Source organism: Ambystoma mexicanum, chromosome 7p (assembly GCF_040938575.1).
Source record: "Ambystoma mexicanum isolate Mex_15411 chromosome 7p, UKY_AmexF1_1, whole genome shotgun sequence".
Taxonomy (NCBI): Eukaryota; Metazoa; Chordata; class Amphibia; order Caudata; family Ambystomatidae; genus Ambystoma; species Ambystoma mexicanum.
Window position 1 is genome coordinate 501558019 of NC_090939.1, and position 13226 is coordinate 501571244.

Genomic DNA, 13226 nt, shown 5'->3' on the forward strand with positions numbered 1-13226 from the left:
GCAGCATGGTCTGCTGCAGGTAAGTCCACCCAAGCATTATGAGCCCGGCGCTTCCAGCGCTGGGACTGGGCATCTTTATGAGCCTGGTGCCACTGGCGCCAGGACAGGGTCCAAAAGGTCCCAATTGGGACTGGCTGGCACTCGGAACCGGGGTTATGGGTCTGCTTCCAAGGGAGTCGGGCAAGTCCTGATCTTTTGGAAGCAGAGATCATGACAAGTTCTCCAAATCGACTCTCAAGGGCCCAGAGACAGGGTCACTGTGACGTGCGCCTGGCCGGCGGCCCTTGGACCTGGCCACCGAAAAGTGGGAATCTGACGTCTTAAGGCACCAAATTGTGGTGGAGAAATGACCACTCACGATTCTGGTAGATTGGTGAACAGTTTATTAGTAAAGCAGTAGCAGAACATAACCAACCGCGGCACAAGTTGGGATGCTGGAAATGCATTGGAGGGACAGGGCCTCCCTGTCCTTGTCCTGTAGTCCTTTTTCATTTGTGTTCTGTATTGTTTTCTGCCCAGGAGTCCATGTGGGACTTCTGGCAGTGCAGCTCTTCCTGTTTTTGGTTTGGTGTACAGACCCATGGGATACCCTTCTGGCACCCATGGGTAGGGGTACAACCCTGTGCCCCTAGTGTATGTTTTTGGGCACCTGTGTGTGGCCCAGAGAGCATGGTATGGGCTAGTGGCAGCTCCATGCTGAATTTGACCTGTGCTCTGAGTATCTTCCATTTTGGGATACCCAGGCCCTGCCATTGGAATCAGTTGATTCCTGATAGGAAACAGGATGGCCCTTGTGGCCACTTGCTTTCTATTGTCTGTTACTGTGTTTTCCCGAAGTCCTGGGAAGCCCTGACTGTCCCTTCCCTCTGACTGGATGTTGGGTGGAAGTTCCATATATTGTGTTGTTGTGACGTCCAGGCCAGACTGGCTGGAGCATGCCCAGTGACTGTATGTTGTGGGTACACCCTGTGGGTGGGACCTGGGTGAATGGAGTGTGTGACTTTGTGTTGTGGATGTCTGGTTTCTATTTGACACAATGACTGAGTCAGCCCTGCCCGAAACTGGTATGAATGCAGTGTGTAGTGTTGAATGGCTGGGTACTTGTCCCAATACACATTCCTTGTTGCGAGTGTCTGAGAGGGAGGAGTATAGCCTGAATGCACTGTATGCCTGATTGGCTGACTAACTGCTGAATGCCCTTCTGAGTGATTGGTTGCCGGAGTGTTACCCAGCAGAATGAATGAGAGATCAACTAGTATATCTGGGGGCCTCTCACTGCTAGAATTCGTTCAGAAGCTGAAGTTGAAACTAACATTGAAACTGAAGGTGAATCTCGAACGCGAGCCTGAAGAAGAAGGTTGACTGCTGTCTCCCTTTGCCAAAAGCCGTCGAGACTGATCCAAGAGAGGGCCTGGTTAGACGCCCTCTTCCCGTGCTCCGAGGGACCATCGAGCACCGCTAACCTTCGCCGAAGCGCCCTGGAAGTCAGACCCTCGACAGGCTGGCGACCGGAGACAGGGACTGCCGAGGAGAACGAAGATGAGCACCGGACATTCCGTCCACCGTCGTCGACCAGGGTTCGCAGGTTTGCATAACCGCTGGCGGCCTGTCGAAGCCGTGTTGCCCAGAAGAGGGGACCGCTTGACGCCGTGCCATCGATGACAAGAGCCACGCGCTCCTTTGCCTAAGACTTTTGATTCACGGACGCGCTCATCCACACTACTGCCCGCCTTATCCCGCCAGAGAAGGTCAGGCCGTCGACACGTCGAGGAGCATCCGCCGGTGGGTTTCCCGCCACCCAACGACCGTAGAGACGCCGGACGACTCAACGCCCTTGATGGGCCACAGTTCTTCACAAACTCTTTGCAGTCCTGAGCTATCGACATCGAAGTGCCCCGCACGCCTCTTCCTTGCAGGACGTCTTCGAATCGTCGACGACGAGCACCGCTGGGACTGAAGCTGCTGCCTTGACGCCGAGGTCACTTCCTTCGAGGGATCTCGACGATCTGTGGCTCCTGTTTTAAAGGGAGCCGCTCAAGAAGGATCCGTCGACGACTCTTCTTCGAACTCTGCTATTCCAGTTACATTGGAGTGGTAGAAACATTATAGAAGGAAATAAGACTTACAGAGCAATATATGGACTGGGCTTGTAGCATATCTTTATTTTACAGGTTGCCCAGGTGGGGGGTTAGGGGGTCTCTACACAGAACTGTGTTTTAGTGGTATGGGCCAGTATTCTGCCAATTGTTCTAACCAACTGCTTTCCTCCTATGTCTATTGTTGGTTACCTTTATTAAGTGGTTTGTGTGACATTTAACCAGAGTACAGTTGATGCACTTTAATGAAATCTAATAATTGTGGTACCACTTAGAACTGTATATATTTGCCATTGTAGATTAACTGAGCACAAAGTTAGTTATTGCGATTGTGTATATAACCTTGAACCTTAATTATATAAAGACTGTGTTTTAACTAATACATTGTGTGGGCATTCCTTTGTGGGTGCTTGGGGATTACACTGTACTTAAGAACCAGCCTGCATCACCTCCTGAGAAGCTAGGCCTTGATTGCTCGACTAAGTTACCAATAATAGAGAATCTTGGCTGGGGTCCTCTGCGCCGTTCCTCTACCATATAGAGAGAGGAAGTACAGACCCCCGACCTCCAGGCCTTACACAAGTGAACCTCCCTCCCTCCCTCTCTGCATCTCGCTCTTATACCCAAAAGCACACATGCGTTTCAATTGAAGGTGTGGTCCCAACTGGGCAAGGTTTCACCTTGAAACATTTTTGCTGACAGAGAGCAAACCCTCATATACAAACCTTTGATGCCAGCTGCTCTCTGCCGTGCTAGTTCGTGTTCTCAGGGAGGTCAGCATAGTGTAATACATTTAGTCAAGGTGAATGGACTCCTTAAAGATTAATACACACTCTGAGGCAGGTGAGAGCACTTGCAATATGACTTGCGCCTACTAATACCGCTTTTCATAAGAAAGTGAGAACATAAAACATGCTTGCATTTGCCAAAAGCGAGAACTGTGAAGGTCTGCATTCCTACATGCCAGCAAAGGGCCTTCGTGGCAAAGACATGCGCAGTACAATCTACCACCTCGCCTCACACATGCTAGAAGCAGTGGTTTGAACATGGCAGTTTGCAGTGCGTGCACAACCATATACAGTGTTAATATGCTAGGTGAGTACATACACTTTCCAGTTCTCAATCCTTTCCTCCACACTTATGATGCCCTCTCAAGGCATGAAATAAGAAGTGTGACATAGCGATTTGCTATGCAGTTCTGTAGTTTTGCTAATTAAATGCCACCTGTGTAGCAAAGCTAGCTATTTAATTTACTATATTCATTGAAAGCACCAGTCGCCCTTCATTCCTCTCTCGCCTTCAGGTCTGAGTCCACTCTCTTTTCTCTGTTCACTGCAAGTTCAAAGTAGCTAGTGGTGAGAGAGTGCAGCAGTAATCCTCTCCTCCACTCTTTAGTGCCAAAGACCTGTGTAGGTGTGCCTGGCAATAATTGGTTTCCTTGTTGAAATAATTGCAAACCATCAATAATCAAGATGATACTTTTATTAAGCAAACTATATCCTGTCTGGAAAAGACAGGTATGCATTAACTTTATTTGTTTTAAGACAGTTATGCAATTCCGTTCCTAAATATTTCATTTGTTACATAATGCATAATACAGTATTGCTACTATAAAACACTGCATGCTTTACAGTAAAGTTTAGATTAGTGTATATAAAGCGCATAGTGTCAACTATATTTCATTTTGTTGTGGAAGATGCATCACATTGACGAGTGAACACTTTTGAAAATGTGTACATGATCACACGGGCAAATTCTTTCAATGGCAAACCTAGTTCTGTAAACTGCTGGTTGCATACATCTGTGCAACTGGTGCTCAAGCCACGACCTGATACTGTATTCCTTAACATTCTATCTTATCACCCTGTTGCTTTATACCAGCTACCCTGAAAGCGAGATGGCAGTAAACTACAGTATCCCACGTAGTTTGCCCAGTTCTCTGCCTGGTACGCCACCTATTCTGCTTAGTCTTTCTTTCCTCTTACATAATGAATACACAAAGCTATCTAGATGTTTACACAAAGTAGTGATCAGTAGTTCCACACAGTCTGTACATCTACAGATCTACTGCACTACCATACACTGCAGCTAGCCTCCAGAGCTTGCTTTGCTCTCTGATTATGACTGCATTATATATTGGTACCTGCAGGAGAGAACTGGCCAGACTGTTTTCAGAGCCCTATATCGTATTTATCTATTTGTGTCCATTGATGCAGCTAACCTTTTACAGGGCTTGCAAAGTATTTTCGTTCAGTCCCATAGTCGAGTACATTTAATGAATGGCGAGTACCATTTGCAGGGGATGTTTTAAACTTTTATTCAACATTTACTTTGTCTGCAGTAAATGTCAAATACAAGTTTCACTATGTATTGCTGGCCTCTGTGTGGAATCTGTGTGCAAAACACAAAGTGGGTTTGTGTTGACATGCACCATTTTACAGGAAACGCATTTAAATTTGTTGTCATCCATTACCATGGGTCGAGTAGGTAAACTTAAGTTACTCGACCTGCAGGTCTAGTGGAATTTTAACGAATTTGCAAGGCCTGACTCTCACTAATGTCTTACTTCAGCGATACAAAAAACGACTGTATTGTTGCTCATTTCACGTCTTCGGTATGAATAACTTATGGTGACATTAAGAATATTAGTACAACATTGCTGATCAAATGGGTTTGTTTACTAATTAAGACCATTTTAATTAGCAAACTCTGCTAATCGATTTTTGAAAACTAATATGCCTTTCCTCTGAATGAAAAGATAAATTCATATTTTCCACAGACAACATTTTAAACTGTGCACAACTGCACAGTTAATTTGTCTCTCTAATGTGCTCATGCAGATGATCGCAACACTGTGAAGTGCATGAGTGCTTTATTCATTTCGATCTCTTTTGCTTTTTTGCTGTTTGACTCAAAATCTGATATGATCCAGTGCTTCAGATCACTGCCAATAACTGAAACATGCCGAATAAAAAAGCATATTGAGCCATTGATAGAATATTCCGCCTACTTTCAGGAGGTTTTTATTCACATGGAAGAAAAATCTTTGAATTGTATGGAGTAACTTCCAGGGTCTTTAATGCACTTTATCCTAGATTATGATGAATTGGTGTGGTTGTCTCCATTGGCACGCTCACCTTTTCACTTCAACTCTCCACTTGTTATCCTTTTTTCTTTATCCCAAGCCTTTCTTATTTTTTGCCAAACTAGAGGTGCTGAGAATGGAGACCATATTGAAAGCATGCCTTTGTTTGTATTTTTGGATTGTTCAGATTTACCCATTCAAAACTTTCCCGCACATTTCTCTGTGCAAGTCTCAATGAAATACCTCTCACACAAAAGCAATCAATTATAGCCCAAATGTGTACATAGAATAACACACATCAAAAATAATACCTTGCATGAATTCTAAAAATTGTTGGATAAATGCTCTGCCTTTTTCTTTCTCTTCACAAACTGTTAACAGCTTCAGCTCACTCAAAAGTCATCCGTCCCCCAGGAGGCCATAAGCATAATTGTTCCCATCATCTATGACATGGCCTCAGGAACAACACAACAAGCAGACATTCCTCGACAGCAGAATTCTTCAGGGGCAGCTCCCATGATGGTCAGCAACATCCTGAAAAGGTTTGCGGAGATGAACTCACCAAGACCAGGTACGTTTGATTTATGGGGTAGGAGACTGAGCTTCATAAAGTATATTAACACTGTTGTATGGTGATGGCAAACCAACCAAATGTAGCTCTGGCTTTAGTTCTCCAGCATGGGGTCTGGCATGGATTCACATGCTCATGAATATTCCCCGTCGTCAGGCCAGGAATCCTCGGTAGAAGAAAAAACTGTTTCACTTAAAAACTGTATTTCTCCTCTAAACCAATCAATGTACTCTGGGTCATACTGCCCCCAGCCAGTGACTGCCCTCTCCCTAAGCCCCTCCTCTGGCAGCCATCTTCATGATTTTTACCGCACGTTTAAGTGTTGGGTGTCCTCGAGTTTTGCGCTGTTAGCTATTCTCGGTTTCTTTTGTGCTTTTCTGAGAAAAAGTCCTATTTTTGTCAAACAGAGCCTGTGTGCTCTTTCTATCTGCCGACAAGCGGGGATCAGTTTCTCTGTGAATTTTGGCACCCCTCAAGGGCAAGGATCGTAGAGTATCATCAGAGTTTCCAAAAGGCCATCGGCCTACTCCGCACTCCGGACCATGTCGGAAAAGAAGAAAGAGGGAAGCTCCCTTTTCAAGATCTGCTTCAGCTGCTTGCCTCTTAACTGCCTCTACTGTCTCCATCTGGATCACAGGGAATGAGATTGCGACTGCCTCAGGTTCAGTCAAATGTGTCTGCCTCAGGTTCACCAAGAGAACCATGAAGGATCGTCACAGTAGATTGGCGGTGTGATTCAGCACCTGGGCCTCTGCCCCATGCCCCAGGCAGGGGCATGTCTAACCCAGGACCGGCCGGTCCAAGGAGTAGACTTGTAAGTCCTTTGCGATCAACCTCACCATCTGCTTCCATCTCCAGCCATCGCTCCAGCTCCTCCTCAAAGAAGAAATAGGCCAACCCGGCTAATTTGCGGTAGAAGGCAACCTGCCGAAGAAGGGCAAGTCAGCACAGGAAAAATCATCATCGACAATACAGATGGTGGCGGCCACTCTCATGAAGGTCAAAGGGGCTGACCCCCTTGGCTGAAGGTAGCCCCAACTGCACCCAGATTATCCCTACCCCCGAGGCGGGAGGCCTTGGCCAGGGTGGTGGAGAGGGCACCGGAAAAGACTATGCCATTGCCAGTGCCTTAAGTAGCACTACAACTCGAGCCGGGGCTCATCGAGGGGGCGTGGCCTAACAGCGGGGGGCTTGATGGCCCGTTAGGCAACGACCTCTTTACGAGCCCCGGCTCAATGGGCTACTGACACCTCTGTCAGGCAGCCTTTTGTAGAGATTAGCACCCCCTCCCCTATCTCTGCTGATCTCTGCATTTATTTTGCATAGGCTTGCCTGGCAGGGGACAGCGCCTCACATATTCAGCCTTAATGATGGTGCTGCCACTCGCCAGCTGGGGAGGGGCAGCGTCACCATTAAGGCTGAAAGGGTGAGGCTGAAAGGGTGAGGCCACTGGAAGCAGAGTCCTTTTTCCTAAAGACTGAAACTCCCACGAATTTGTGGGAGCTCCAGTATTTAGAAAGCAAGGCCTCTGCTTCCAGCGGCCTCACGTTTTCTCCATAATGGTGGCGCCGGCCCACGTGCATCACTTGATTAAAGGGATGTCTCGCAGGTGCGGTGCCACCATTATGGCTGAAAGGCATTTTTTTCTGAAGCCTGAAGCTCTCGCACATGAGCAAGAGCTTCAGGCTGTAGAAAAAAATGCCTTTTCGTGTAGTGACCGGGGCTGCCAGGGGAGATTAGTGGGCCGCGGCAGGGCCCCGCCTCAAAATGAAATTTCGGAGCATGCCGGGTCCCAGCCCAGGCAGGCCCCAGCCCACTTAAAGCCCTGGCCATTGCTAAGCCTGAGTCAGACCACTCAGAATGCAAAAAGGGGGGAGCGAGGAAGCCTCGGGGCAGGCCTTACTCCAAGGCACAGATGTTTCTTCCTTGGACGAGGAAGACCAAGAGTCCATACACACGATCCACGAGGACGTGGGGCACAACGCTGACGGCGGAAACGCTGACGGGGACGCCGGTGGAAATGCGACCGCTGGTGGCGCGGGACCTAGTAGGCCTACCGCTCCAACTCCGCTGAGAGATGTATTGCTTGACATCCTTTCGACCCTGCACACGCAAGTGTCGGAAATTCAGAAGAGGATGCCGCCAGCCATGGTGGCCATGGATCAGCCTCTGGCAAAAAAGAGGAAGCGCCATCCAACACCGCTGCATCAACCTTAACACCCGCTTCACGTGCCTTCCCCCGTGGGGGACATGGGGATGGACACCGCCACAGTGACATCGTCACGGCAGGCAGATCACTGCAGCCGAGGGCTTCCCCACCAGATGAGGTGAGGTTGTTTCCTGCCATGGTCGCCAGAGCGTCCGAGCTCTTCCAGCTGACGCCCAAGGAGACCAAAAAGGGCAGTTTTCGCTACCAGAGGCGCAAAGCGAAAAGGAAGACCATTGTGGCGGAGCCCCTACTGGACGATGTTTGGGAGGAGGGCATGGCTCTGTTGAAGAATTCAGCCACGGCCCCAGCCAAGCGGGATAGGCTTGAGAAAAAGTACTGGGTGCCTTAGTTCGCACCCAAGTGCCTCCGTTTGCAACCATCACCGGACTCAGTGGTATTGGCGGCTGCGAGGAAGAGATCATCTAACCCCTCATCTTCGTCCTCCGGACAGCGAGGGGAAGAAGTTGGACGCCATGGGGTGAAGGGACATCTATTCCGCAGCATAAACTGTCAAGGGAGCCAACGTACTTGCGATCCTGGCCAGGTAACTATGGTACAAACTAGCCCTGATTCTGGAGTTCCTACCCGACGACAAGCGGGTGGAGGCGATCTCCCTCCAGGAAGGGGAAGTGGCATCGGACCATGCCATCACAGTGGCCCTGGACATCGCAGACACAGGTTTCTGATAGATGGGGAACGGTGCCTGCCTCCGTCGTCGAGGCTGGCTGAAGGCCACCAATTTCCTCCAAGAGGTCCAAACGAGGGTACTGCACATGCCCTTCGATGACAACCTCTTCGGGAAGACAGTCAACAAGTCCTTACAGGCCATCAAGAGTGATACAGAGACGGGTTGTGCCCTGGGCACTCTACAACAGCACCGCTATTCCATTCACGCTCCGGCCGAAAGTCCAGCAGATCGACGAAGGGTTTTGGTGGAGGTTCCTCGTCGTATCGTCAACCCCTCCTGGTCCATGACCCAGGAGGCCTATAGAAGCCATTCCAAGGCTTTTAGTGGAAATGGCCAGCACCGTTGCCGCACCCAAGGCGGAACGCAGGCGCCGAAGCAGGACTGAACCGGCCAGAACATTGGGCCACCACCCATGCACCCCGGCTGGAGGCCGCCTGGCAGGATTTGCCAGTGAGTGAAAGAAGATCTCCACCGACCGATGGGTGCTGGATGCTCTCGCCCACGGACGTACCCTGAATGAAGTTTCAGCAAAAGTGTCAGTGGATCCCTCCAATGACCCGCAAGCAGCAGCACATCCCTCAGCTCCTGCAGGAGGTACGGGCAATGCTACGAAAAGGGGTGATGGAGCTAGTTCCAAGGCGGCTCCAGAGCCTACTCCAGATACTTTTTAGTCAAAAAGAAGAACGTGGGCTGGAGGCACATTCTAGACCTGCGGCGTCTCAACAAGTACCTCAAGTCCCAAAAATTCAGGATGGTCATGTTGCAGCACCTGCTCGGCCAACTGGAGGAAAGAGACTTCTTGACATTGCTGGATCTGGAGGATGCATACTTCCACGTCCCCATTCACATTAAGCATTGCAAAGTTCCTGCGCTTCATAGTGCAGAAAGACGCTACCAATTCAAGGCCCTCCCTTTCGGACTGACGTCCGCACCCAGGGTGTTTACGTAGTGCCTGGCACCAGTGGCGGCCTATCTACGTTTACAGGGGATACACGTGTACCTGTACCTCGACTGGCTCATCCGGGCCAAGTCAAGGGAAGTAGGTGTCGAACACACAGAGTGGAACGTCCAGCTGCTGACGGATCTGGGGTTCTCCGTCAATTATCCAAAGTCCTGCTTGACACCATTGCAGAACACACCGTTCCTGGGAGCCAGGCTCAACACGGTCTCCTGCTTGGCCTCTCCCTCTGGGGAGAGGGTAGCAGCCATAGTAGGTAAGGTGCAATGGCTGTTGTCACTGAAGGCCGCCATGTTGCGGACCATTAAATCGCTGCTGGGCATGATGTCGTTGTGCATCTACCTTATCCGGCTCCGCAGGTTACTGATGCAACCTCTTCAGGAGTTCCTGGACGCCCGCTGGATACAAGTGTCCTGAAGCTTCGCAGACAAGATCCCTTTCAACGAGGAGTTCCGTTGGGTGATCAGGTGGTGGGGCATCCATTCCATTGCCCGGTGCACAGGGTTTCAAAACCCCCCCATACCAGGAGACAGTCACCACGGACACTTCCCTGGAGGACTGGGGAACCCACACCGGAACTCTGCATGCCAGAGGCCTGTGGCTGCCGGAGGAGAAGGATCTCCACATCAATATCCTGGAGCTGCAGGCAGTGTTCTGGGCCCTCAAGTAATTCCTTCTGTCCCTGAAGGGCAAAGTGGTGAGGATCTTCACGGACAACACCACCACAATGTTCTACATCAGGAAGCAGGGGGGCACCTGGTCCCCAGCGCTCTCCAGAGAGGCACAGGACTTGTGACACTTGGCCGTCGACAAAGAGATGTTCCTCATCCCCTTTCACCTGGCGGGAGTCAAGAATACCAGCTGCCCTCCTGCCACGAGTGGGAACTTGGCCAGGATCAGGTGGACCGCATTTTCCTCAAGTGGGGCAGACCCCAGATCTATCTCTTTGTGGCGGCAGTGAATTCCAAATGCCAGAAATTCGCCAGCAGGTTCCACCAGCCGAGGAGCATTGGGGACACGTTCTCCTTCCCATTGGAATGCATGTTCCTGTACTCATTCCCTCCATTGCCTCTCCTGCTGCGAGTCATCAATCAACTCAAACAGTGCCGATGCAGGATGATACTCGTTGCCCGGCGTGGCCGAGGCATATTTGGTACACAGACCTTCTTCAGCCTGTCAACGTCGCCCCCAGTCAAGTTGCTAATCGTCGCGGATCTGCTCACCAGAGAAGGGGGTGCAATCCTGCATCATGACCCAGGATCGCTGAACCTGAGGGCTTGGCTCCTCCAGTCCTAGAGTTCGGAGGATACGAGTTGCAAGCAGACTGCAGGGAGGTACTTGCCAAGACAAGAGCGTCATTGACTCTTAAGTGCTACCCGCACAAGTGGAAGCGTTTCGTTACATGTTGTGGGTCACGGCCCCGCAGATTCTTCCATACTTGTCAATGGCCAAGGCGGGGATGGCGCACGCCTCTATCAAGGTGCATCTGGTGGCTATCCCCTGCTACACCAGGTCTCCACAGCGATCTTCTCTTTGGTCTCACTGTCTCATCAAGGAATTCCTCAAAGGACTGTTTCGGTCTTTCCCGCCAGTGAAGGCAACTGCCTCGGCGTGGGAACTCAACGTGGTGCTGGGGGCCCCCTTCGAGCCTATGCATCAGGCCCCTCTCAGGTTCCTTCGTGGCCATCACCTCTGCCAGGAGGGTAGACGAGATCCAGGCCTTATCCTGCAAACAGCCATATCTGGCTTTTCAAGTATCAAGGGTGGTGCTACAGACGCAAAGCTGCATTATGCCAAAGGTTCTGTTGGAATTCCACCTCAACGGGCATTTGGTGTTGCCTGTGTTCTTTCCAAAACCTTTGTCACCGGCTGAAAGGACTTTGCACTCACTGTTCATTGCTCGTGCTCTAAAGTTCTACGTGGCATGCACAAAGAGTGTTCGGAAGACGTCACAGCTGTTCATTAACTTTGGTCCTGTGACCCATGGGAAAGCCTTGTCCAAGGTGGCTTTCCAGCACTGTCATCGGTTGACTAACCAACCGCTGCCCGGCCGTCCGAAAGCCCATTCCACAAGAGTGATCGCTGTGACAGCGGTGTTCCTGTCTGGTGTTCCCCTGCAGGACATCTTCAGGGCTGCTGCGAGGAGGTCCACACACACCACCATGAGATTCTACTGCATCTACAGGGATTCCAGAAAGGAGTCCAGGGTCGGCCAAGCAATACTACGCAACCTGTTAGCTTGAAGGTGAGCATGTCCCGGAGGTAAGAGGAGTTGCTTCTGTTGAGCCTTGCCACCTCCCATGGTTGTGTAATGTTGTGCTGCTATGTTTTCTTTATTCATGTGAACCCATTCCAGACCCCATGCTGGAGATGGAACAAGTTACTTACCTGTAACTATTGTTCTCCAGCATGGGTCTGGCATGGATTCACATGCAAACTCTCCCTCCTTTCCCTCTGCAGCTCTTCTTGGTCATACTGCCACTTTACATGCTTACCAAATCTGAAGATGGCTGCCAGAGGAGGGGCTTATGGAGGGGGCAGTCATTGGCTGGGGGCAGTATGACCCAGAGTACACTGGTTGGTTTATAGGAGAAATACGGTTTGTAAGTGAAACTGTTTTTTCTTTTACCGGGGATTCCCAGCCTGACGGCGGGAATATTCATGAGCATGTGAATCCATGCCAGACCCATGCTGGTAAACAATAGTTAACGGTAAGTAACGTGTTCCTTGTTCAGCATTGTATCTTTCATAGATTCATAAGTTGTGAATTTTCCCTGTTGTCAGGCTGGGAATCCTCAGTAACATAGAGCAGTTTAAACTGAAAACTTTCTGTCACTTTTATGCTCCATTAGTCATTTTTGGGTCATACTGCCCACAGCCAATAGAAACACCTCCGTTAGCTCCTCCCCTGTTTGCCATCTTCAGATTATTCACTGCACGTTAGTGTAGGGAGTCCTCAAAAATCTTCTCTTCAACTTTTCTACGATAAAAATTCACATCTTTTTCATGAAAAATAGATATTTTTCAACGTCTACTCAACGACCAGCTTTAGCGGCGACAGTGCAACTACCATTGACCGTCCCGCAGCCGATATCGTTCGACAAAGCTTTGTCTGCGTCCATGGCTGTCACACACTCGTCGACAGGCAAAAAGGACCATCTTCACTGGCGTTTCAGACTCCGGGACACTGTCTCCATTGACTGCCTGTCCAAGAGCATCTTTCCCTAACCTTGGGGTAGCCTTGCTGCTGGGTGGCATCCTTGTGTCAGAGCTGGTTCTCTTCAAATCGGAGGAGGAAGAGGCCATCATGTCACTGCCGTCCTCTTCAAAGCAGAGGGCATCGTCTCCCAGAAGGCAGGGGGAGGCAAGCCGAATTAGGCTACCATCTTTACCCCTGCTGCATTCAGCTCAAGCCATCACTCCTCCTACACAAAGAGACGTGTCTTTAGACATTTTATCTACGCTCACCACTCTAGTGGCAACCCTGCAGTAATGTCTGCATGCACTGGCCCTGGTTACAGCACTGGTCAGACAACCTTGCACTGATAACCTTGGTCCTTCCAGGCAGATGGATGACACCCCCCTCCCCCAAGGGGGATGAACACCAGTCAGCGCCACA

General features: G+C 50.0%; 1 protein-coding gene across 2 annotated transcripts in view; it reads left to right on the top strand.

Annotated features, from left to right (window-relative positions):
• The window catches only part of MED14 (mediator complex subunit 14), a 1766813-nt gene that overhangs the window by 1721899 nt on the left and 31688 nt on the right, over window positions 1-13226 (top strand). For both annotated transcript variants that reach the window (XM_069636537.1, XM_069636538.1), the window contains one exon: window positions 5563-5752. In XM_069636537.1, coding sequence (XP_069492638.1) covers window positions 5563-5752 — 190 coding nt within the window. The remainder of the gene's footprint in view (window positions 1-5562; window positions 5753-13226) is intronic.